Here is a 25,083-nt window from a genome sequence, read left to right as displayed (position 1 = left end):
AGAAGGTCCCTGGCAGTGCCCCTGTCACTGTGATCTATCTTAATGACAGGAGACCCTCAGGCATCCCTTCACGGTTCTCTGGATCCACATCCGGCACCACGGGCACGTTAACCATCACTGGGGTCCAAGCCCAGGACGAGGCTGTCTATTTCTGTGGTAGCAGGGACAGCAGCAGCTATGCTGGTGAAGTGACAGATTTTCAAATGAGGTGCAGAGGAATTAAAAATGGAGATTTTCAGTCCTTCTCATGACCAAGTAGAGTTGTGGATGTGGGGCTGGGGCAGGTTTTTGTCTCCTCTGCATGACCATGGCTATGAATTCCATTTTTTGGCCTAGAGAACAGGAGGTGACTTTGTGGCTGAGGACCATTGTCCTTGTCCCTACAAAACTCATGGTATAGCTGTGTTCCCAACCTCACTGCCTCCTACCACTGTTAACCAGGTCCTCCAGCATCTGCCAGGGCTGCTTCTCTGCTGAGATGCCTTGGCCGGGGCTCTACTCCTCAAATATGCTGGTGACCGTATCTGGATCCATTCTCTTCTGACTGTGGCCTTCCGTGTAACCTTGCTCCCCAGGCAGGTCTGTGCTCCTGGGACACTGACTGAGCCCCATCTTTTCCCCTCCGTCCTCTCCCTCTCCAGGTTCCCTGGTCCAGGCAGCAGCAGTGAGTCAGCCGTCCTCGCTGTCAGCCAATGTGGGAGAGACTGTCAAGATCACCTGCTCTGGGGGTAGCAGCAGCTACTATGGCTGGTATCAGCAGAAGGTCTCTGGCAGTGGCCCTGTCACTGTGATCTACAGCGATGACAAGAGACCCGAGGGCATCCCTTCGCGATTCTCCGGATCCTTGTCCGGCTCCACGGCCACGTTAACCATCACTGGGGTCCAGGCCGAGGACGAGGCTGTCTATTTCTGTGTTAGTGCTGACAGCAGCAGTGGTGGCTATGTTGTATAGAGACAACAAGAAGTAGGAAGTGAGGATTCCAAAGATTTCCAGACTCCAAAACTAAAGAAAAGAGCCCTCCTCCCTCCTGGCTGGCTATGGGGCAGGTCCCTGTCCCCTCTGTACAGAAATGGCTGCAAATGTCCTTCTTTCATTATCCCACAGAACTGGAGATTGACTTGCTCTCCCCCATGTCTGAAGGTCATTGTCCTTATCCCTACAAAGATCAGTGTGGCTTCATTCCCAAACTCATCACTTCTTGCTACTGATGACCATGTCCTCCTCCTGCTGCCTCTGTGCTGGGATGCCTTGGGCTGTGTCACTGTGATCTATGGCAGCAGCAACAGACCCTCAGGCATCCCTTCACAGTTCTCTGGATCCATATCCGGCTCCTCAGCCACGTTAACCATCACTGGGGTCCAGGTCGAGGACGAGGCTGTCTATTTCTGTGGCAACTGGGACAGCAGCAGTGCTGATGGGGGTGAGAAGCCAGTGAGTAATGGGGAAGTGAGGCACAGAACCCAGTGTCAACAGAGGAAGGTTTTGAGCCATTTTTCCTCATGGCCAAACAAAGCTGTGACAGTGGATTTGAGGCAGGTCCCTGTCCCCTGCCCAAGGACATGGCCATGCACGACAAGACACAGGAGGTGACTCTTTCCCCTGTCCCTATAATAGGAATGGCACTGCCTCATCCCCAGCCCTGTTACCTTTTGCTTCACTACCCCTCTTGCTGCTCTGCTGCTGAAGCTGCCGCTGCTGCATTGCTCTGGGCCAGCCTGGGCTCTGATTCCCCCAAGTTTCTGTAGCCATGACCGGGTCCCTCTCCCTCATTGGACCATTGGGCACAGGAGCCCTGTGGCACTGCCTGGGCAGGGATGTGCTCCTGGGGCAATGGCTCACCCCCATCTTATTGCCTTTCCCTCTCCAGGCTCCCTGGTCCAGTCAGTCGTCCTCGGTGCCAGCCTACCTGGGACAAACTGTCTGGGTTATGTGCTCTGGGAGCAGCAATGAGTATGGCTGGTTCCAGCAGAAGGTCCCTGGCAGTGCCCCTGTCACTGTGATCTACTGGAATGACAGGAGTCCCTCGGACATCCCTTTGCGATTCTCGGGTTTTGTGTCTGCCTCCAGAGGATCACTGGTGTTCAAGCTGAGGAAGAGGTTGTCTATTACTGTGGTAGCTTTGACAGCAGCAGTGCTGATCTCATGGTGACACCGAGCCAGAGGCAAGCGAGATTTTGAGTGTCAAAAAGGCTGGTTTTGGTGCCTCATTCCACTCCGCCGGGCATGACCACCTCTCCAGCTTGGGACTTTTCCTTTCCTTTCCTGGATGTCTTCCCTTTGTGTTCCATGTCTCAGGGCTGTGACTCTGAGCATGATGTGGCACTGGAGCAGGTTTTCCAGAGAACTTGTGGATGGCCCATGCCTGGAAGTATTCAAGGCAAAGTTGAATGAGGCTTTGAGCAACCTGGTCTAGTGAAAGGTGTCCCTGCCCATTGCAGGGGTGTTGAACCAGATGGTCTTTAATGTCCCTTCCAGCTCACACCATTCTATGATTCTATGACTGTGTCCCCAGTGATTGGGCCCTGGTGCTGCAGAAGCCCTTGCCTGCGCTCATCCCCACTGCCCAATATCCATGTGAGGGGCAGAGGAGCCTGGGACAGTGTTAGGAGCTGCAGCCCGTGGAGCTGCCCAAGAACACCTTTGCCACATATCTGCTCCACAGCCTGAGTCCTGCCCAGGGCCCAGCAGCATTGCAGCCACCCTGGCAGCTCAGCCAGCGTGTGGGCATTTGCCAGAACATGGGAGCCTGGGGTACTCTGGCTGGGCATGGAGAGCTTCTGCTGCAGCCCATGGCTCTCATATGGCTCTGGCTTAGCTGTCCCCAGTGTCCATGTCTCTGCAGCAAAACACCTTGTCCTGCTCCGGGAGTAGCAACAATGCTTATGGCTGGTTCCAGCAGAAGGTCCCTGGCAGTGGCCCTGTCACTGTGATCTACAGCAGCACCAACAGACCCTCGGGCATCCCTTCGCGATTCTCCGGATCCACATCCGGCTCCTCGAACACGTTAACCATCACTGGGGTCCAGGCCGAGGACGAGGCTGTCTATCACTGTGGTGGTGAGGACAGCAGCAGTGATGCTGCCACGGTGACATGCAGCAATGGGGAAGTGATGCAAAAACCTCCTGCTATTGCAGACATCAGGCAGGAGTCTCGGCTGTGCCTGCTTGATGGGGAATTAGGTCCCCACCATGGGCCTGCCCTTGCTGCCCTGCCCTGAATGTGGCTGTGCCTGGTGTCCCAGCCTGGCGTCCCCTTAGAGCCCCAGGTCTGTGCCTGTTCCCTGGCATTTTGGGAGGGGATATATAGCACTTGGGAACACACTCATCTCCATGGCCACATTACCCATGGCTGGCAGAGGAGGAGGAGAAGCAGGAGGAGGCTCTCACTCTTCTGGCTGGAACACCAGTGGTGCTCAGGGCCATGGTAACTCCCAGCATGGGAAAAGAAAGACACAAGCCCACTGTTGCTCCAGTGGGGCACTCTCAGGTGCTGCTTGCTGCTGCCCAGACACAATGTGGAGCAGCATCTGTGCCTTTGTAGCAGTTCCTGCCATGGGACATGTGCTCTGCTCCAGCAGGTCCCCTCTGTGCTGCTCGCAGGGAGACAACCCTGCAGCCCTGCCCTCCCCATGCCAGATGGGCTCCTGGTGCCCTGAGTACCCTGGGGACAGCATAGTCAGGGACAGGGAGGGTCCTGGGGGAGAGGGAATTTCCTGTGGTGCAGCCGCTCTTTGTCTGGGTTGGGACTGCCAGAGGTAGCCACAATCCCTGTGCCCCGAGTCAGAGCAGGGCTGACCAGGGGCTGCCCCAGCTCTGGCTGCCTCTGCTGAGCACCAGCACCCTGGGCTCATGACCAGCTCATGGGGAGGCATTGCTGGACCCTGGGGCTCGGTGCTGGCCTGCTCCCATTGTTCTGTGGTATGGATGTCTGGGAAGAGCAAAAATCTTGGTCTTGAGTGGTGGATCTCAGCTGTCAGAAGAAGAGTCAGGGCACAAAAGCAGGAGAGCAAGGGGGTATTTTAGGGGCCTGGAACACTTACGGGAAGAAAAAATGCCAAAAATAAGTTGGGCAATTGTGGAGCTTGGCATTATTCCAGCCCCATCACTGGGAGCTGCAGGTGATCCTGAATGCCCTTGCCCCAGTGCCCAGCTCTCCCTTCTCCTTAGGCACTGCAGCCACTCAGCCTGGTCTGGGGACAGGGGCGTCTGTGCTGTTGGGTTTCAGGCTCAGAGCTGGGAGGTGTCCCCGCTTTGTGCCTGGGGACAAGCCCTGCTGCATCTGGGGTGGAGGGGCTGGGTGTGGAGCGGGGAGGGATGTGCGGAGAGAGGCGCAGGCAGGATCCAGCCGTGACCGCAGGGTCGGATTTGCATGCAGGGGACGTGTCCTGGGCGGGCAGGGGCTTAAAAGGGAGTCAGGGTCCACGGCACAGCCCCATCATTCCGGGGACACTGAGCTGGTGGGATTGAACCATGGCCTGGGTCCCTCTTCTCCTCGTGGTGCTCGCCCACAGCTCAGGTGCCATGGCCAGACTCACTGTGCCTGGATGGGGCCTTTGGGCACAGGGGCCCTGTCCTGCTGCCCAGGCAGGTCTGTGCCCCTGGGACACTGACTGACCCCCATCTTCTCCCCTCTCTCCTCTCCCTCTCCAGGTTCCCTGGTCCAGGCAGCGATGACTCAGCCATCCTCGGTGTCAGCCAACGTGGGAGAGACGGTCAAGATCACCTGCTCTGGGGAAAGCGGCAGCTACTATGGCTGGTATCAGCAGAAGGTCCCTGGCAGTGGCCCTGTCACTGTGATCTATGAAAACACCAAGAGACCCGAGGGCATCCCTTCGCGATTCTCCGGGTCCAGATCCGGCTCCACGGCCACATTAACCATCACTGGGGTCCTGGCCGAGGACGAGGCTGTCTATTTCTGTGGTAGCGCTGACAGCAGCAGTGGTGGCTATGTTGTATAGAGACAACAAGAAGTAGGAAGTGAGGATTCCAAAGATTTCCAGACTCCAAAACTAAAGAAAAGAGTTCAGCCCTCCTCCCTCCTGGCTGGCTATGGGGCAGGTCCCTGTCTCCTCTGTACAGAAATGGCTGCAAATGTCCTTCTTTCATTATCCCACAGAACTGGAGATTGACTTGCTCTCCCCCATGTCTGAAGGTCATTGTCCTTATCCCTACAAAGATCAGTGTGGCTTCATTCCCAAACTCATCACTTCTTGCTACTGATGACCATGTCCTCCTCCTGCTGCCTCTGTGCTGGGATGCCTTGGGCTGTGTCACTGTGATCTATGGCAGCAGCAACAGACCCTCAGGCATCCCTTCACAGTTCTCTGGATCCATATCCGGCTCCTCGGCCACGTTAACCATCACTGGGGTCCAGGCCGAGGACGAGGCTGTCTATTTCTGTGGCAACTGGGACAGCAGCAGTGCTGATGGGGGTGAGAAGCCAGTGAGTAATGGGGAAGTGAGGCACAGAACCCAGTGTCAACAGAGGAAGGTTTTGAGCCATTTTTCCTCATGGCTAAACAAAGCTGTGACAGTGGATTTGAGGCAGGTCCCTGTCCCCTGCCCGAGGACATGACCGTGCACGACAAGACACAGGAGGTGCCTCTCTCCCCTCTTTCCCCTGTCCCTATAATAGGAATGGCACTGCCTCATCCCCAGCCCTGTTACCTTTTGCTTCACTACCCCTCTTGCTGCTCTGCTGCTTAAGCTGCCGCTGCTGCATTGCTCTGGGCCAGCCTGGGCTCTGATTCCCCCAAGTTTCTGTAGCCATGACCGGGTCCCTCTCCCTCATTGGACCATTGGGCACAGGAGCCCTGTGGCACTGCCTGGGCAGGGATGTGCTCCTGGGGCAATGGCTCACCCCCATCTTATTGCCTTTCCCTCTCCAGGCTCCCTGGTCCAGTCAGTCGTCCTCGGTGCCAGCCAACCTGGGACAAACTGTCTGGGTTATGTGCTCTGGGAGCAGCAATGAGTATGGCTGGTTCCAGCAGAAGGTCCCTGGCAGTGCCCCTGTCACTGTGATCTACTGGAATGACAGGAGTCCCTCGGACATCCCTTCGCAATTCTCGGGTTTTGTGTCTGCCTCCAGAGGATCACTGGTGTTCAAGCTGAGGAAGAGGTTGTCTATTACTGTGGTAGCTTTGACAGCAGCAGTGCTGATCTCATGGTGACACCGAGCCAGAGGCAAGCGAGATTTTGAGTGTCAAAAAGGCTGGTTTTGGTGCCTCATTCCACTCCGCCGGGCATGACCACCTCTCCAGCTTGGGACTTTTCCTTTCCTTTCCTGGATGTCTTCCCTTTGTGTTCCATGTCTCAGGGCTGTGACTCTGAGCATGATGTGGCACTGGAGCAGGTTTTCCAGAGAACTTGTGGATGGCCCATGCCTGGAAGTATTCAAGGCAAAGTTGAATGAGGCTTTGAGCAACCTGGTCTAGTGAAAGGTGTCCCTGCCCATTGCAGGGGTGTTGAACCAGATGGTCTTTAATGTCCCTTCCAGCTCACACCATTCTATGATTCTATGACTGTGTCCCCAGTGATTGGGCCCTGGTGCTGCAGAAGCCCTTGCCTGCGCTCATCCCCACTGCCCAATATCCATGTGAGGGGCAGAGGAGCCTGGGACAGTGTTAGGAGCTGCAGCCCGTGGAGCTGCCCAAGAACACCTTTGCCACATATCTGCTCCACAGCCTGAGTCCTGCCCAGGGCCCAGCAGCATTGCAGCCACCCTGGCAGCTCAGCCAGCGTGTGGGCATTTGCCAGAACATGGGAGTCTGGGGTACTCTGGCTGGGCATGGAGAGCTTCTGCTGCAGCCCATGGCTCTCATATGGCTCTGGCTTAGCTGTCCCCAGTGTCCATGTCTCTGCAGCAAAACACCTTGTCCTGCTCCGGGAGTAGCAACAATGCTTATGGCTGGTTCCAGCAGAAGGTCCCTGGCAGTGGCCCTGTCACTGTGATCTACAGCAGCACCAACAGACCCTCGGGCATCCCTTCGCGATTCTCCGGATCCACATCCGGCTCCTCGAACACGTTAACCATCACTGGGGTCCAGGCCGAGGACGAGGCTGTCTATCACTGTGGTGGTGAGGACAGCAGCAGTGATGCTGCCACGGTGACATGCAGCAATGGGGAAGTGATGCAAAAACCTCCTGCTATTGCAGACATCAGGCAGGAGTCTCGGCTGTGCCTGCTTGATGGGGAATTAGGTCCCCACCATGGGCCTGCCCTTGCTGCCCTGCCCTGAATGTGGCTGTGCCTGGTGTCCCAGCCTGGCGTCCCCTTAGAGCCCCGGGTCTGTGCCTGTTCCCTGGCATTTTGGGAGGGGATATATAGCACTTGGGAACACACTCATCTCCATGGCCACATTACCCATGGCTGGCAGAGGAGGAGGAGAAGCAGGAGGAGGCTCTCACTCTTCTGGCTGGAACACCAGTGGTGCTCAGGGCCATGGTAACTCCCAGCATGGGAAAAGAAAGACACAAGCCCACTGTTGCTCCAGTGGGGCACTCTCAGGTGCTGCTTGCTGCTGCCCAGACACAATGTGGAGCAGCATCTGTGCCTTTGTAGCAGTTCCTGCCATGGGACATGTGCTCTGCTCCAGCAGGTCCCCTCTGTGCTGCTCGCAGGGAGACAACCCTGCAGCCCTGCCCTCCCCATGCCAGATGGGCTCCTGGTGCCCTGAGTACCCTGGGGACAGCATAGTCAGGGACAGGGAGGGTCCTGGGGGAGAGGGAATTTCCTGTGGTGCAGCCGCTCTTTGTCTGGGTTGGGACTGCCAGAGGTAGCCACAATCCCTGTGCCCCGAGTCAGAGCAGGGCTGACCAGGGGCTGCCCCAGCTCTGGCTGCCTCTGCTGAGCACCAGCACCCTGGGCTCATGACCAGCTCATGGGGAGGCATTGCTGGACCCTGGGGCTCGGTGCTGGCCTGCTCCCATTGTTCTGTGGTATGGATGTCTGGGAAGAGCAAAAATCTTGGTCTTGAGTGGTGGATCTCAGCTGTCAGAAGAAGAGTCAGGGCACAAAGCAGGAGAGCAAGGGGGTATTTTAGGGGCCTGGAACAGTCATGGGAGGAAAAAATGCCAAAAATAAGTTGGGCAATTGTGGAGCTTGGCATTATTCCAGCCCCATCACTGGGAGCTGCAGGTGATCCTGAATGCCCTTGCCCCAGTGCCCAGCTCTCCCTTCTCCTTAGGCACTGCAGCCACTCAGCCTGGTCTGGGGACAGGGGCGTCTGTGCTGTTGGGTTTCAGGCTCAGAGCTGGGAGGTGTCCCCGCTTTGTGCCTGGGGACAAGCCCTGCTGCATCTGGGGTGGAGGGGCTGGGTGTGGAGCGGGGAGGGATGTGCGGAGAGAGGCGCAGGCAGGATCCGGCCGTGACCGCAGGGTCGGATTTGCATGCAGGGGACGTGTCCTGGGCGGGCAGGGGCTTAAAAGGGAGTCAGGGTCCACGGCACAGCCCCATCATTCCGGGGACGCTGAGCTGGTGGGATTGAACCATGGCCTGGGTCCCTCTTCTCCTCGTGGTGCTCGCCCACAGCACAGGTGCCATGGCCAGACTCACTGTGCCTGGATGGGGCCTTTGGGCACAGGGGCCCTGTCCTGCTGCCCAGGCAGGTCTGTGCCCCTGGGACACTGACTGACCCCCATCTTCTCCCCTCTCTCCTCTCCCTCTCCAGGTTCCCTGGTCCAGGCAGCGATGACTCAGCCATCCGAGCTGTCAGCCAACGTGGGAGAGACGGTCAAGATCACCTGCTCTGGGGAAAGCGGCAGCTACTATGGCTGGTATCAGCAGAAGGTCCCTGGCAGTGGCCCTGTCACTGTGATCTACAACAATGACCAGAGACCCGAGGGCATCCCTTCGCGATTCTCCGGATCCAAGTCCGGCTCCACGGGCACTTTAACCATCACTGGGGTCCAGGCCGAGGACGAGGGTATCTATTACTGTGGCTATGACAGCAGCGGTACTGCTGCACAGTGACACAGAGCAATGGGGAAGTGGTACAAAAACCTCCTGCCTCAGCCATCCCTGGGAGCCCCAGGACTGTGCCCATCCCCTGTCATTTGAGGAAGTTATGACCTCACAGCAGCGCTGTCATGTCCCATGTATGTCTCATCTGCCTGCAGGCAGATTTGTCCTTTCACTGTTCCCTTGACCACAGAGGGCCATGCTCCAGGTCACTGGCTGCCTCCCATCTTCTTTTCTCCATCCTCTCCCTCTCCAGGTTCCCTGGTCCAGGCAGTGCTCTGTCAGCTCTACTTGGTGATGGGACAAGCCATCAAAGTCATCTGCTCCAGGGATGGCAGCAGCTGTGACTGGTACCAGCCTAAGTTTTCTGGCTGTGCCCCTGTCACTTTGATCTACTACAATGACTTGGGACTACTGGACATCCCTTCACGATTCTCCAGATCCCAGTCCAGCTCCATGAGTACAGTACCCATCTCTGGGCTCCAAGCCCAGGACAAGGCTGTCTGTTAATGTGGTAACTACAAGAGTGGCAGTGATAATGTTACCACGGTGAAATGGAGCAATGGAGAAGGGGTATGACGTTCTCGTGCCATGGCAGGGGCCAATTAGGAGTCTCTGCTGTCCCTGTTTGATGGTGGGGCAGGTCCCTGGCACGACCCTGCCCTTTTCTGCCCTGTGGTGAATGTGGCTGTTCCCAGTGACACAGCTCCATCGTTACAGCCCTTTCCTTGTCATTTGTGGATGAGAGCAGATAGGATAGAACTCAGTAGAATATTTCAGATGGAAGAGGCCTTCAATGATCACATAGTCTAACTGCGTGGCCACTTCAGGGATGACCAAAATGTAGGGCATTGTCCAAGTGCCTGTGTAACACTTGCAGGCCTGGGATATCATCTAGCTCTCTAGGAAGCCTGTCCAGTGTTTGCCCACACCCTCAATAAAGAAGTGCCGGGATGACCTCCCAGCAGCCCTGTCCCTGCCCTGTGCTCCAGAGCTACTCCTGATCTCCCTGGCTGGTGCCCAGGGCCCTGCCAGCTGCCTGCCTGCCCAGCTCCCAGCCCAGCTGTGCCAGGAGCTCCGGGACCATCACTGCAGGGGGCTCAGCTCTCTGGAAACAGAGGAGTTAAAGATGGACCCTCTGTGCCCTCTCTCTCAGGGCTGAGCAGAGCTGTGGGCTTGAGGCAGCTTTGTGTCCCCACTCCATGGCCATTGGCTGTGAATGGCCTCCTGCTTGCCCCATGCTGTGCAGGAGGTGACCCTGCTGCTGTGCAGTGCCTGGCATTGCTTTGTCATCAGCCCCATCACCTCATGCTCCTGCAAGCCACAGCCTCTTGCTCAGCCAGGTCTCCTCATGGGGTCCTGGCCTTGGGCTCAGGCCCTGGGCTCAGTCTGGGGCAGTGATCCCTCTGTTCCATCAGGACCTTCTGGCACAGGAGCCCTGTCCTGCAGTGCAGAGAGGGTTGTCCTGGGACACTGACTGACTCTCTTTTTTCCCCTCTCCCTCTCCACATTCCCTGGTCCAGGAAGCATCTCTGAGTCAGCCGTCCTCAGTGTCAGCCAATGCTGGAGAAACCATCAGAATCTCCTGCTCCGAGGGTATCATCGGCTATGCCTGGTCCCTGGCAGTGCTGCTGTCACTGTGATCTATGATAGCACCAAGGGGCCCTCAGCGCTGCTGGAGGACACTGAAGTGACATGGCTCCTGGAAGTGAAGAGCTGTGGTGTGGCTACTTGTTCTTGCCCTGAAAATGTCTTGTTCTGTGGTTGCTCAGAGGAGCTGGGACAATCCCTGTCATGATGTCTGGACATTCTGGTCCCTGCCAGTCCCTGCCAGTTCAGGGCTGATGCCAACTCATCTCTGGTGACAGCAACTGTGCCAAAGGACCCGGTGTCTGTGTGAGAGGCTCTCCCCTGTGAGCACGGGCTGCCGTGGGCAGGGTGCCTCACGGAAACCCTGAAGGTTGTGGCCAGGGCTGGAGGAATGTCTGGACCTGGTGGAAGGCGTGGCAGGGGTGAGAGGCAGCGAGGGCAGAGTCCTGTGCCGGGCTGGGCTCTCGCTTCCTGCAGTGCTGTCCCTGAGGCCCTTCTGGTCCCCACACGGTGTCAGTGTGGCCCCACTGCACAGTGCTGAGGCTCACGGGGCAGGCAGGAGGCAAAGGGGCTGTGGCCAGCCGGGTGCCAGCGGGTGCCAGCGAGCTGCAGAGCAGCCCCGCAGGCTCCTTGGCGGCTGCCGTGGGCCGTGCTGTGGGCAGGAGGCAGAGGGGCTGCCCCTGGCCGGACAAGAGTGGACGTGCTACGTGCTCGTGACTGCTACAAACCCCGGCCCAGCTCCACCCACGGCTGCTGCAAAGCTGCTGGAGACCCTCAGCTCACCTTGAATTTGGAGGAACCGGGGGCTTGATTTTCCTTAGTGTTGTGGAGCCTTGAAGCTCCTGGTCTTGGTGTGGTTCCCATTCCCTTTCAAAGCCCCATTTCTCTGCTCCACAGTTCTCTTGTGGCATTTCAGAGAGGCCCAGGGTGGCAGCCTCGACTGAAGCAGGATGTGGTTTTCCCAGCTGCTCTGTCCCTGCTGCTGATCAGCACCCAGGGAGCACAGTGCCCTGGGACCAGGATCTCCAACCAGCCTTGGGTGCTCGAGGGCAGCTGGATGTGTCCCCATGGCCAGGCAGGGCTGTCCCCTGCTCTGTGCACAGGAGCTCCTGGTGCAGCGAGGCCATTTTCCTACTGGGCAGGAACAGGCTCGAGGTGGTCCCTGGCTCAGCTGAGAGCTCATCAGCCATGCTGGGGAAGGAGCAGTGGGACAGGAGCTCCAGGGAACATTGGGAGCCACGGATCCATGGAGGGCCTGTGCCTGGGCAGGTGGGGAGCTCAAAGTCAAGCCAGAGTTCAAGGCACAGCCCCATTAGAGTGAGGACATGCAGCTGGTGGGACTGCACCACAGCCTGGGCCCTTCTCCTCCTCACAGTGCTTGCCCACAGCTCAGGTGCCATGGCCAGACTTGCTGGGCCTGGACAGGGCCTTTGGGACAGGGGCCTCATCCTCTTCCTTGGGGAGGTCTGTGCCCCTGGGACACTGACTGACTCCCATCTCCTCCCCTCTCTCCGTCTCCCTCTCCAGGTTCCCTGGTCCAGGCAGCAGCAGTGAGTCAGCCATCCTCGCTGTCAGCAAATGTGGCTGACATGTTCAGGATCACCTGCTCCAGGAGTAGCAGCAGCTTTGGCTATGCCTGGTTCCAGCAGAAGGTCCCTGGCAGTGGCCCTGTCACTGTGATCTACAGCAATGACAAGAGACCCTCAGGCATCCCTTTGCGATTCTCTGGATCCACATCCAGCAATGTGGGCACGTTAACCATCACTGGGGTCCAAGCTGAGGACAAGGCTGTCTGTTTCTGTGGTGGTGCTGACAGCAGCAGTGGCAGCTATGGTGTGTGGTGACAATGAGTACCTGTAAGTGAGTCAGACTCCAAAACCAGAGGAAAGATTTGGGCCCTTCTCCCTCCTGGCTGGATGTGCAGCTGAGGCAGAATCCTGTCCCTTCTGCATGGCCACAGAAGGGAATGTCCTCTCTTTGGTGTCGCACAGATCAGGAGGTGACTTTGCAGCTGGGGCCCATTGGCCTGGTCCCAACAAAGCTCTTGGTGCAGCTGTGTTCCTCACAGCCTCTTGCTACTGATGATCATGTCCCCACATGCTGCCAGAGCTGCCTGTGTGAAGCCATTCTGCAATGGGCTGGGCTCTGCTCCTGAAATGGGCCTGTGACCATGTCCCTGTCTGTTCTGGCCATGACTGTTGCATTCCCTGTAACCTTGCCCAGGGAGAGCTGTGCTCCTGGAACACTGACTGGCTCCACTCTTCTCTCTTCTCTCCTTTTCCACATACCGTGGACAAGAGAGCGCTGTTAGCATCTGTTCTTGCTGTCAGCCAACGTGGGAGAGACTGTCAGGATCACCTGCTCGGGGAGTAGCAGCAGCTTTGGCTATGGCTGGTTTCAGCAGAAGGTCCCTGGCAGTGGCCCTGTCACTGTGATCTACATCAATGACAAGAGACCCTCGGGCATCCCTTCGCGATTCTCCGGCTCTGGGGGCACGTTAATCATCACTGGGGTCCAGGCCGAGGATGAGGCTGTCTCTTTCTGTGGTGGTGAGGACAGCAGTGCTGGTCAGGACTGAGGCACACTGCAGGATGGTTGCTGCTGACTGCCGGTTCTGGGGAATGCTGTTGCTGAGGAATGAGTCTAAATTTCATGGAGAATCCATGGCCCAGGCAGGTGGTTGCTTAAAAGCTATACAAGGTCCACAGCACAGCTCACCAGTGTGAGGATGCTGAGCTGGTGGGATTGAACCATGGCCTGGGTCCCTCTTCTCCTCATGGTGCTTGCCCACAGTTCAGGTGCCATGGCCAGACTCACTGTGCCTGGACAGGGCTTCTGGGCACAGGGCTACATCCTGCTGCCCTGGGTAAGCTGTGTTCCTGGGGCTCAGATTTCTCTCCTTCTTCTCCTCTCTCTCCTCTCCCTCTCCAGGTTCCCTGGTCCAGGCAGGGGTGACTCAGCCGTGCGAGCTGTCAGCCAGTGTGGGAGACACCGTCAGGATCACCTGCTCTGGTAGCAGCAACAACTATTATGGCTGGTTCCAGCAGAAGATCCCTGGCAGTGCCCCTGTCACTGTGATCTATGCTAATGACAGGAGACCCTCAGGCATCCCTTCACAATTCTCTGGATCCACATCCGGCACCACGGGCACGTTAACCATCACTGGGGTCCAAGCCCAGGACGAGGCTGTCTATTTCTGTGGTAGCAGGGACAGCAGCAGCTATGCTGGTGAAGTGACAGATTTTCAAATGAGGTGCAGAGGAATTAAAAATGGAGATTTTCAGTCCTTCTCATGACCAAGTAGAGTTGTGGATGTGGGGCTGGGGCAGGTTTTTGTCTCCTCTGCACGACCATGGCTATGAATTCCATTTTTTGGCCTAGAGAACAGGAGGTGACTTTGTGGCTGAGGACCATTGTCCTTGTCCCTACAAAACTCATGGTATAGCTGTGTTCCCAACCTCACTGCCTCCTACCACTGTTAACCAGGTCCTCCAGCATCTGCCAGGGCTGCTTCTCTGCTGAGATGCCTTGGCCGGGGCTCTACTCCTCAAATATGCTGGTGACCGTATCTGGATCCATTCTCTTCTGACTGTGGCCTTCCGTGTAACCTTGCTCCCCAGGCAGGTCTGTGCTCCTGGGACACTGACTGAGCCTCATCTTTTCCCCTCCGTCCTCTCCCTCTCCAGGTTCCCTGGTCCAGGCAGCAGCAGTGAGTCAGCCGTCCTCGCTGTCAGCCAATGTGGGAGAGACTGTCAAGATCACCTGCTCTGGGGGTAGCAGCAGCTACTATGGCTGGTATCAGCAGAAGGTCTCTGGCAGTGGCCCTGTCACTGTGATCTACAGCGATGACAAGAGACCCGAGGGCATCCCTTCGCGATTCTCCGGATCCACATCCGGCTCCACGGCCACGTTAACCATCACTGGGGTCCAGGCCGAGGACGAGGCTGTCTATTTCTGTGGTAGTGCTGACAGCAGCAGTGGTGGCTATGTTGTATAGAGACAACAAGAAGTAGGAAGTGAGGATTCCAAAGATTTCCAGACTCCAAAACTAAAGAAAAGAGCCCTCCTCCCTCCTGGCTGGCTATGGGGCAGGTCCCTGTCCCCTCTGTACAGAAATGGCTGCAAATGTCCTTCTTTCATTATCCCACAGAACTGGAGATTGACTTGCTCTCCCCTATGTCTGAAGGTCATTGTCCTTATCCCTACAAAGATCAGTGTGGCTTCATTCCCAAACTCATCACTTCTTGCTACTGATGACCATGTCCTCCTCCTGCTGCCTCTGTGCTGGGATGCCTTGGGCTGTGTCACTGTGATCTATGGCAGCAGCAACAGACCCTCAGGCATCCCTTCACAGTTCTCTGGATCCATATCCGGCTCCTCAGCCACGTTAACCATCACTGGGGTCCAGGTCGAGGACGAGGCTGTCTATTTCTGTGGCAACTGGGACAGCAGCAGTGCTGATGGGGGTGAGAAGCCAGTGAGTAATGGGGAAGTGAGGCACAGAACCCAGTGTCAACAGAGGAAGGTTTTGAGCCATTTTTCCTCATGGCCAAACAAAGCTGTGACAGTGGATTTGAGGCAGGTCCCTGTCCCCTGCCCAAGGACATGGCCATGCACGACAAGACACAGGAGGTGACTCTTTCCCCTGTCCCTATAATAGGAATGGCACTGCCTCATCCCCAGCCCTGTTACCTTTTGCTTCACTACCCCTCTTGCTGCTCTGCTGCTGAAGCCGCCGCTGCTGCATTGCTCTGGGCCAGCCTGGGCTCTGATTCCCCCAAGTTTCTGTAGCCATGACCGGGTCCCTCTCCCTCATTGGACCATTGGGCACAGGAGCCCTGTGGCACTGCCTGGGCAGGGATGTGCTCCTGGGGCAATGGCTCACCCCCATCTTATTGCCTTTCCCTCTCCAGGCTCCCTGGTCCAGTCAGTCGTCCTCGGTGCCAGCCTACCTGGGACAAACTGTCTGGGTTATGTGCTCTGGGAGCAGCAATGAGTATGGCTGGTTCCAGCAGAAGGTCCCTGGCAGTGCCCCTGTCACTGTGATCTACTGGAATGACAGGAGTCCCTCGGACATCCCTTTGCGATTCTCGGGTTTTGTGTCTGCCTCCAGAGGATCACTGGTGTTCAAGCTGAGGAAGAGGTTGTCTATTACTGTGGTAGCTTTGACAGCAGCAGTGCTGATCTCATGGTGACACCGAGCCAGAGGCAAGCGAGATTTTGAGTGTCAAAAAGGCTGGTTTTGGTGCCTCATTCCACTCCGCCGGGCATGACCACCTCTCCAGCTTGGGACTTTTCCTTTCCTTTCCTGGATGTCTTCCCTTTGTGTTCCATGTCTCAGGGCTGTGACTCTGAGCATGATGTGGCACTGGAGCAGGTTTTCCAGAGAACTTGTGGATGGCCCATGCCTGGAAGTATTCAAGGCAAAGTTGAATGAGGCTTTGAGCAACCTGGTCTAGTGAAAGGTGTCCCTGCCCATTGCAGGGGTGTTGAACCAGATGGTCTTTAATGTCCCTTCCAGCTCACACCATTCTATGATTCTATGACTGTGTCCCCAGTGATTGGGCCCTGGTGCTGCAGAAGCCCTTGCCTGCGCTCATCCCCACTGCCCAATATCCATGTGAGGGGCAGAGGAGCCTGGGACAGTGTTAGGAGCTGCAGCCCGTGGAGCTGCCCAAGAACACCTTTGCCACATATCTGCTCCACAGCCTGAGTCCTGCCCAGGGCCCAGCAGCATTGCAGCCACCCTGGCAGCTCAGCCAGCGTGTGGGCATTTGCCAGAACATGGGAGCCTGGGGTACTCTGGCTGGGCATGGAGAGCTTCTGCTGCAGCCCATGGCTCTCATATGGCTCTGGCTTAGCTGTCCCCAGTGTCCATGTCTCTGCAGCAAAACACCTTGTCCTGCTCCGGGAGTAGCAACAATGCTTATGGCTGGTTCCAGCAGAAGGTCCCTGGCAGTGGCCCTGTCACTGTGATCTACAGCAGCACCAACAGACCCTCGGGCATCCCTTCGCGATTCTCCGGATCCACATCCGGCTCCTCGAACACGTTAACCATCACTGGGGTCCAGGCCGAGGACGAGGCTGTCTATCACTGTGGTGGTGAGGACAGCAGCAGTGATGCTGCCACGGTGACATGCAGCAATGGGGAAGTGATGCAAAAACCTCCTGCTATTGCAGACATCAGGCAGGAGTCTCGGCTGTGCCTGCTTGATGGGGAATTAGGTCCCCACCATGGGCCTGCCCTTGCTGCCCTGCCCTGAATGTGGCTGTGCCTGGTGTCCCAGCCTGGCGTCCCCTTAGAGCCCCAGGTCTGTGCCTGTTCCCTGGCATTTTGGGAGGGGATATATAGCACTTGGGAACACACTCATCTCCATGGCCACATTACCCATGGCTGGCAGAGGAGGAGGAGAAGCAGGAGGAGGCTCTCACTCTTCTGGCTGGAACACCAGTGGTGCTCAGGGCCATGGTAACTCCCAGCATGGGAAAAGAAAGACACAAGCCCACTGTTGCTCCAGTGGGGCACTCTCAGGTGCTGCTTGCTGCTGCCCAGACACAATGTGGAGCAGCATCTGTGCCTTTGTAGCAGTTCCTGCCATGGGACATGTGCTCTGCTCCAGCAGGTCCCCTCTGTGCTGCTCGCAGGGAGACAACCCTGCAGCCCTGCCCTCCCCATGCCAGATGGGCTCCTGGTGCCCTGAGTACCCTGGGGACAGCATAGTCAGGGACAGGGAGGGTCCTGGGGGAGAGGGAATTTCCTGTGGTGCAGCCGCTCTTTGTCTGGGTTGGGACTGCCAGAGGTAGCCACAATCCCTGTGCCCCGAGTCAGAGCAGGGCTGACCAGGGGCTGCCCCAGCTCTGGCTGCCTCTGCTGAGCACCAGCACCCTGGGCTCATGACCAGCTCATGGGGAGGCATTGCTGGACCCTGGGGCTCGGTGCTGGCCTGCTCCCATTGTTCTGTGGTATGGATGTCTGGGAAGAGCAAAAATCTTGGTCTTGAGTGGTGGATCTCAGCTGTCAGAAGAAGAGTCAGGGCACAAAAGCAGGAGAGCAAGGGGGTATTTTAGGGGCCTGGAACAGTCATGGGAGGAAAAAATGCCAAAAATAAGTTGGGCAATTGTGGAGCTTGGCATTATTCCAGCCCCATCACTGGGAGCTGCAGGTGATCCTGAATGCCCTTGCCCCAGTGCCCAGCTCTCCCTTCTCCTTAGGCACTGCAGCCACTCAGCCTGGTCTGGGGACAGGGGCGTCTGTGCTGTTGGGTTTCAGGCTCAGAGCTGGGAGGTGTCCCCGCTTTGTGCCTGGGGACAAGCCCTGCTGCATCTGGGGTGGAGGGGCTGGGTGTGGAGCGGGGAGGGATGTGCGGAGAGAGGCGCAGGCAGGATCCAGCCGTGACCGCAGGGTCGGATTTGCATGCAGGGGACGTGTCCTGGGCGGGCAGGGGCTTAAAAGGGAGTCAGGGTCCACGGCACAGCCCCATCATTCCGGGGACACTGAGCTGGTGGGATTGAACCATGGCCTGGGTCCCTCTTCTCCTCGTGGTGCTCGCCCACAGCTCAGGTGCCATGGCCAGACTCACTGTGCCTGGATGGGGCCTTTGGGCACAGAGGCCCCATCCTGCTGCCCAGGCAGGTCTGTGCCCCTGGGACACTGACTGATCCCCGTCTTCTCCCCTCTCTCCTCTCCCTCTCCAGGTTCCCTGGTCCAGGCAGCGGTTACTCAGCAGCCGTCCGAGCTGTCAGCCAACGTGGGAGAGACGGTCAAGATCACCTGCTCTGGTAGCAGCTACAGCTATAGCTGGCATCAGCAGAAGGTCCCTGGCAGTGCCCCTGTCGCTGTGATCTACTACAATGACAAGAGACCCGAGGGCATCCCTTCGCGATTCTCCGGATCCAAGTCCGGCTCCACGGGCACTTTAACCATCACTGGGGTCCAGGCCGAGGACGAGGGTGACTATTACTGTGGTAGCTATGACAGCAGCAGTACTGCTGCACAGTGACACAGAGCAATGGGGAAGTGGTACAAAAACCTCCTGCCTCAGCCATCCCTGGGAGCCCCAGGACTGTGCCCATCCCCTGTCATTTGAGGAAGTTATGACCTCACAGCAGCGCTGTCATGTCCCATGTATGTCTCATCTGCCTGCAGGCAGATTTGTCCTTTCACTGTTCCCTTGACCACAGAGGGCCATGCTCCAGGTCACTGGCTGCCTCCCATCTTCTTTTCTCCATCCTCTCCCTCTCCAGGTTCCCTGGTCCAGGCAGTGCTCTGTCAGCTCTACTTGGTGACGGGACAAGCCATCAAAGTCATCTGCTCCAGGGATGGCAGCAGCTGTGACTGGTACCAGCCTAAGTTTTCTGGCTGTGCCCCTGTCACTTTGATCTACTACAATGACTTGGGACTACTGGACATCCCTTCACGATTCTCCAGATCCCAGTCCAGCTCCATGAGTACAGTACCCATCTCTGGGCTCCAAGCCCAGGACAAGGCTGTCTGTTAATGTGGTAACTACAAGAGTGGCAGTGATAATGTTACCACGGTGAAATGGAGCAATGGAGAAGGGGTATGACGTTCTCGTGCCATGGCAGGGGCCAATTAGGAGTCTCTGCTGTCCCTGTTTGATGGTGGGGCAGGTCCCTGGCACGACCCTGCCCTTTTCTGCCCTGTGGTGAATGTGGCTGTTCCCAGTGACACAGCTCCATCGTTACAGCCCTTTCCTTGTCATTTGTGGATGAGAGCAGATAGGATAGAACTCAGTAGAATATTTCAGATGGAAGAGGCCTTCAATGATCACATAGTCTAACTGCGTGGCCACTTCAGGGATGACCAAAATGTAGGGCATTGTCCAAGTGCCTGTGTAACACTTGCAGGCCTGGGATATCATCTAGCTCTCTAGGAAGCCTGTCCAGTGTTTGCCCACACCCTCAATAAAGAAGTGCCGGGATGACCTCCCAGCAGCCCTGTCCCTGCCCTGTGCTCCAGAGCTACTCCTGATCTCCCTGGCTGGTGCCCAGGGCCCTGCCAGCTGCCTGCCTGCCCAGCTCCCAGCCCAGCTGTGCCAGGAGCTCCGGGACCATCACTGCAGGGGGCTCAGCTCTCTGGAAACAGAGGAGTTAAAGATGGACCCTCTGTGCCCTCTCTCTCAGGGCTGAGCAGAGCTGTGGGCTTGAGGCAGCTTTGTGTCCCCACTCCATGGCCATTGGCTGTGAATGGCCTCCTGCTTGCCCCATGCTGTGCAGGAGGTGACCCTGCTGCTGTGCAGTGCCTGGCATTGCTTTGTCATCAGCCCCATCACCTCATGCTCCTGCCAGCCACAGCCTCTTGCTCAGCCAGGTCTCCTCATGGGGTCCTGGCCTTGGGCTCAGGCCTTGGGCTCAGTCTGGGGCAGTGATCCCTCTGTTCCATCAGGACCTTCTGGCACAGGAGCCCTGTCCTGCAGTGCAGAGAGGGTTGTCCTGGGACACTGACTGACTCTCTTTTTTCCCCTCTCCCTCTCCACATTCCCTGGTCCAGGAAGCATCTCTGAGTCAGCCGTCCTCAGTGTCAGCCAATGCTGGAGAAACCATCAGAATCTCCTGCTCCGAGGGTATCATCGGCTATGCCTGGTCCCTGGCAGTGCTGCTGTCACTGTGATCTATGATAGCACCAAGGGGCCCTCAGCGCTGCTGGAGGACACTGAAGTGACATGGCTCCTGGAAGTGAAGAGCTGTGGTGTGGCTACTTGTTCTTGCCCTGAAAATGTCTTGTTCTGTGGTTGCTCAGAGGAGCTGGGACAATCCCTGTCATGATGTCTGGACATTCTGGTCCCTGCCAGTCCCTGCCAGTTCAGGGCTGATGCCAACTCATCTCTGGTGACAGCAACTGTGCCAAAGGACCCGGTGTCTGTGTGAGAGGCTCTCCCCTGTGAGCACGGGCTGCCGTGGGCAGGGTGCCTCACGGAAACCCTGAAGGTTGTGGCCAGGGCTGGAGGAATGTCTGGACCTGGTGGAAGGCGTGGCAGGGGTGAGAGGCAGCGAGGGCAGAGTCCTGTGCCGGGCTGGGCTCTCGCTTCCTGCAGTGCTGTCCCTGAGGCCCTTCTGGTCCCCACACGGTGTCAGTGTGGCCCCACTGCACAGTGCTGAGGCTCACGGGGCAGGCAGGAGGCAAAGGGGCTGTGGCCAGCCGGGTGCCAGCGGGTGCCAGCGAGCTGCAGAGCAGCCCCGCAGGCTCCTTGGCGGCTGCCGTGGGCCGTGCTGTGGGCAGGAGGCAGAGGGGCTGCCCCTGGCCGGACAAGAGTGGACGTGCTACGTGCTCGTGACTGCTACAAACCCCGGCCCAGCTCCACCCACGGCTGCTGCAAAGCTGCTGGAGACCCTCAGCTCACCTTGAATTTGGAGGAACCGGGGGCTTGATTTTCCTTAGTGTTGTGGAGCCTTGAAGCTCCTGGTCTTGGTGTGGTTCCCATTCCCTTTCAAAGCCCCATTTCTCTGCTCCACAGTTCTCTTGTGGCATTTCAGAGAGGCCCAGGGTGGCAGCCTCGACTGAAGCAGGATGTGGTTTTCCCAGCTGCTCTGTCCCTGCTGCTGATCAGCACCCAGGGAGCACAGTGCCCTGGGACCAGGATCTCCAACCAGCCTTGGGTGCTCGAGGGCAGCTGGATGTGTCCCCATGGCCAGGCAGGGCTGTCCCCTGCTCTGTGCACAGGAGCTCCTGGTGCAGCGAGGCCATTTTCCTACTGGGCAGGAACAGGCTCGAGGTGGTCCCTGGCTCAGCTGAGAGCTCATCAGCCATGCTGGGGAAGGAGCAGGCAGCCCAGAGCGATCTTTGGTGGGCCAGAGGTGCCTGCAGTATGTGGGGGTAGCAGTGGGACAGGAGCTCCAGGGAACATTGGGAGCCACGGATCCATGGAGGGCCTGTGCCTGGGCAGGTGGGGAGCTCAAAGTCCAGCCAGAGTTCAAGGCACAGCCCCATTAGGGTGAGGACATGCAGCTGGTGGGACTGCACCATGGCCTGGGCCCTTCTCCTCCTCACAGTGCTTGCCCACAGCTCAGGTGCCATGGCCCGACTTGCTGGGCCTGGACAGGGCCTTTGGGCACAGGGGCCTCATCCTCTTCCTTGGGGAGGTCTGTGCCCCTGGGACACTGACTGACTCCCATCTCCTCCCCTCTCTCCGTCTCCCTCTCCAGGTTCCCTGGTCCAGGCAGCAGCAGTGAGTCAGCCATCCTCGCTGTCAGCAAATGTGGCTGACATGTTCAGGATCACCTGCTCCAGGAGTAGCAGCAGCTTTGGCTATGCCTGGTTCCAGCAGAAGGTCCCTGGCAGTGGCCCTGTCACTGTGATCTACAGCAATGACAAGAGACCCTCAGGCATCCCTTTGCGATTCTCTGGATCCACATCCAGCAATGTGGGCACGTTAACCATCACTGGGGTCCAAGCTGAGGACAAGGCTGTCTGTTTCTGTGGTGGTGCTGACAGCAGCAGTGGCAGCTATGGTGTGTGGTGACAATGAGTACCTGTAAGTGAGTCAGACTCCAAAACCAGAGGAAAGATTTTGGCCCTTCTCCCTCCTGGCTGGATGTGCAGCTGAGGCAGAATCCTGTCCCTTCTGCATGGCCACAGAAGGGAATGTCCTCTCTTTGGTGTCGCACAGATCAGGAGGTGACTTTGCAGCTGGGGCCCATTGGCCTGGTCCCGACAAAGCTCTTGGTGCAGCTGTGTTCCTCACAGCCTCTTGCTACTGATGATCATGTCCCCACGTGCTGCCAGAGCTGCCTGTGTGCAGCCATTCTGCAATGGGCTGGGCTCTGCTCCTGAAATGGGCCTGTGACCATGTCCCTGTCTGTTCTGGCCATGACCGTTGCATTCCCTGTAGCCTTGCCCAGGGAGACCTGTGCTCCTGAGAGATTGTCAGGTTCACCTGCTCTGGGAGTAGCTACAGCAACTATGCCTGGCATCAGCAGAAGATCCCAGGCATTGCCCCTGTCACTGTGATCTACTGGAATGACAGGAGACCCTCAGGCATCCCCTCGCGATTCTCCGGATCCCAGTCTGGCTCCGGGGGCACGTTAACCATCACTGGGGTCCTGGCCGAGGACAAGGCTGTCTATTTCTGTGGTAGCAATGACGGCAGTGCTGGTCAACACGGTGGAGGCACTGACTCCAGCATTCTGCCTCCTCTTGCTGCTGCTGTTTCTCCCTGCAGGACCCTCATGATTTAGGTTCTGTCTGTTGCTCTGGGCCCCTTCATTGCATCTTGGGGACCTTGGGAACAGGAGCCTTCTCCTCCTGCCCCGGCAGGTCTGTGTACCCGGGACACTGACTGAGCCCCATTTTTTTCCCTCTCTCCTCTCCCTCTCCAGGTTCCCTGGTCCAGGCAGCATCACTGAATCAGCCATCCTCGGTGTCAGCCAATGTGGGAGACCTGTTCAGGGTCACCTGCTCTGGTAGCAGTGGCAGCTATGGCTGGCATCAGCAGAAGGTCCCTGGCAGTGCTCCTGTCGCTCTGATCTACGATAGCAACAAGAGACCCGAGGGCATCCCTTCGCGATTCTCCGGATCCTTGTCCGGCTCCACGGCCACGTTAACCATCACTGGGGTCCAGGCCGAGGACGAGGCTGACTATTTCTGTGGTGGCTATGAGAGCAGCAGTGATGCTGCACGGTGCCACAGAGCAATGGGGAAGTGATACAAAAGCCTCCCAGCTCAGCTGTCTCTTAGAGTCCCAGGAGCATGCCCATCCCCTGTCATTTGGGGAAGGGATGACCTCCCAGCAGCCCTGTCCCTGCACACTGCTCCAGGGCCAAGGTCCCTCTGTGCTCCTCAGCTGGTGCCCGGGGCCGGGCCAGCTGCCTCCCAGCACAGCTGCCAGCCCTGCTTTGCCACAAGCCCCTGGACATCACCCCAGGGGGCTCAGCCTTGTAGCCCCAGCAGTGAGAGCTAGGGACATGCCATGGGCCAGGGTGCTGGGCCAAAGCTTTGCCTTCAAAGCTGGGAAGGGACATTTCCCATGGGCACAGGAGCTCCGGGCACACGCTTGAGGCTGCTGGGGCAGATCAGAGCTGGTAAGGGAATGCTCTGTTGTGCTGCAAGAGGAGCTGCTGGGCTAAGGCTGCATTGGCTGTGTTTGCTCAGTGCCAGCCCACTGGGCTCATGTTCAGCCTGTTCAGGAGCCCAAGCACCTCTGGTCCTCAGGGAAGCCCCTGACCGGGGACAATGTCCCACTATGACCCCACAACAACAAGGAGCCTGAACCCATCCCCATCCTGTGTTGCCTGAGCAGCTGGCACCTGGCTGGCCTTGCCCCCTCCTCGCCGTGTTATTCATCCCTTGTGCAGGTGTCCTGGCCAGACTCACTGTGCCCAGCTGGGGACTGAGCACAGGGGTGCTATCCCTGTTGCACTGCCTGGGGAGATCTGTGTTCCCAGGTCACTTACTCACCCCCTGTCCTCCCCTCTGTCCTCTCCCTCTCCAGATTCCCTGGTCCAGGCAGCAGCAGTGAGTGAGCCATCCTCGCTGCCAGCCAACGTGGGAGACACGGTCAGGATCACCTGCTCGGGGAGTAGCAGCAGCTTTGGCTATGGCTGGTTCCAGCAGAAGGTCCCTGGCAGTGGCCCTGTCACTGTGATCTATGCTAATGACAACAGACCCTCGGGCATCCCTTCGTGATTCTCTGGATCCACATCCAGCTCCACGGGCACATTAACCATCACTGGGGTCCAGGCCGAGGATGAGGCTGTCTATTTCTGTGGTGGCTGGGACAGCAGCAGTACTGGTGACACAGATTTTCAAGTGAGGTACAGAGGAATTAAAAATGGAGACTTTCTGTCCTTCTCATGGCCAAGCAGAGTTGTGGATGTGAGAGAGGAGCAAGACTTTGTCTCCTCCACATGACCATGGCTCTGAATTTCGCCCATTTTGTGTCCTAGAGAGTGGGAGGTGCCTTTGTGGCTGGTGGTCACTGTCCTGCTCGCTACAAAACCCATAGTGTGGCTTTGTCTCCCACCATCCTCTGACCTACTATGAATGACCATGTCTTCCTGCTGCTGCCTCTGTGCTGGGATACCTGGGGCTGGGATCTGCTCCCCACTTGTGCCTGTGGCCATTTTCCATGTCTGTTCTCCTCTGACTGTGGCATTCCCTATAACCTTTTCCAGGCAGGTCTGTGCTCCTGGGACTCAGTCAGTGTCCTGGCTTCTCCCCTCTCTCCTCTCCCTCTCCAGGTTCCCTGGTCCAGCAGCATCACTGAATCAGCCATCCTCAGTGTCAGCCAATGTGGGAGACACGGTCAGGATCACCTGCTCTGGGGGTAGCAGCAGCTGGTATGGCTGGTTCCAGCAGAAGGTCCCTGGCAGTGGCCCTGTCACTGTGATCTACAGCAGCACCAACAGACCCTCGGGCATCCCTTCGCGATTCTCCGGATCCGGGTCCGGCTCCTCGAACACGTTAACCATCACTGGGGTCCAGGCCGAGGACGAGGCTGTCTATCACTGTGGTAGCAATGACGGCAGCAGTGATGCTGCCACAGTGGCTCAGAGGATTGCTGAAGTGATAGAAAAAG

The 25,083-nt window shown here is 57.7% G+C and overlaps 1 gene segment (V, D, J or C); it reads left to right on the top strand.

Annotated features, from left to right (window-relative positions):
* The first annotated feature begins 18,034 nt into the window (after nt 1-18,034).
* Nucleotides 18,035-18,549, top strand: LOC138119450 (Ig lambda chain V-1 region-like). The segment is given in 2 exon segments: nt 18,035-18,110; nt 18,245-18,549. Coding segments are annotated over 2 exon segments (351 nt in total).
* The last annotated feature ends 6,534 nt before the right edge of the window (nt 18,550-25,083 follow it).

This window comes from Aphelocoma coerulescens, chromosome 15 (genome assembly GCF_041296385.1).
Source record: "Aphelocoma coerulescens isolate FSJ_1873_10779 chromosome 15, UR_Acoe_1.0, whole genome shotgun sequence".
Lineage (NCBI taxonomy): Eukaryota > Metazoa > Chordata > Aves > Passeriformes > Corvidae > Aphelocoma > Aphelocoma coerulescens.
This window is presented reverse-complemented; position numbering and strand designations above follow the sequence as displayed.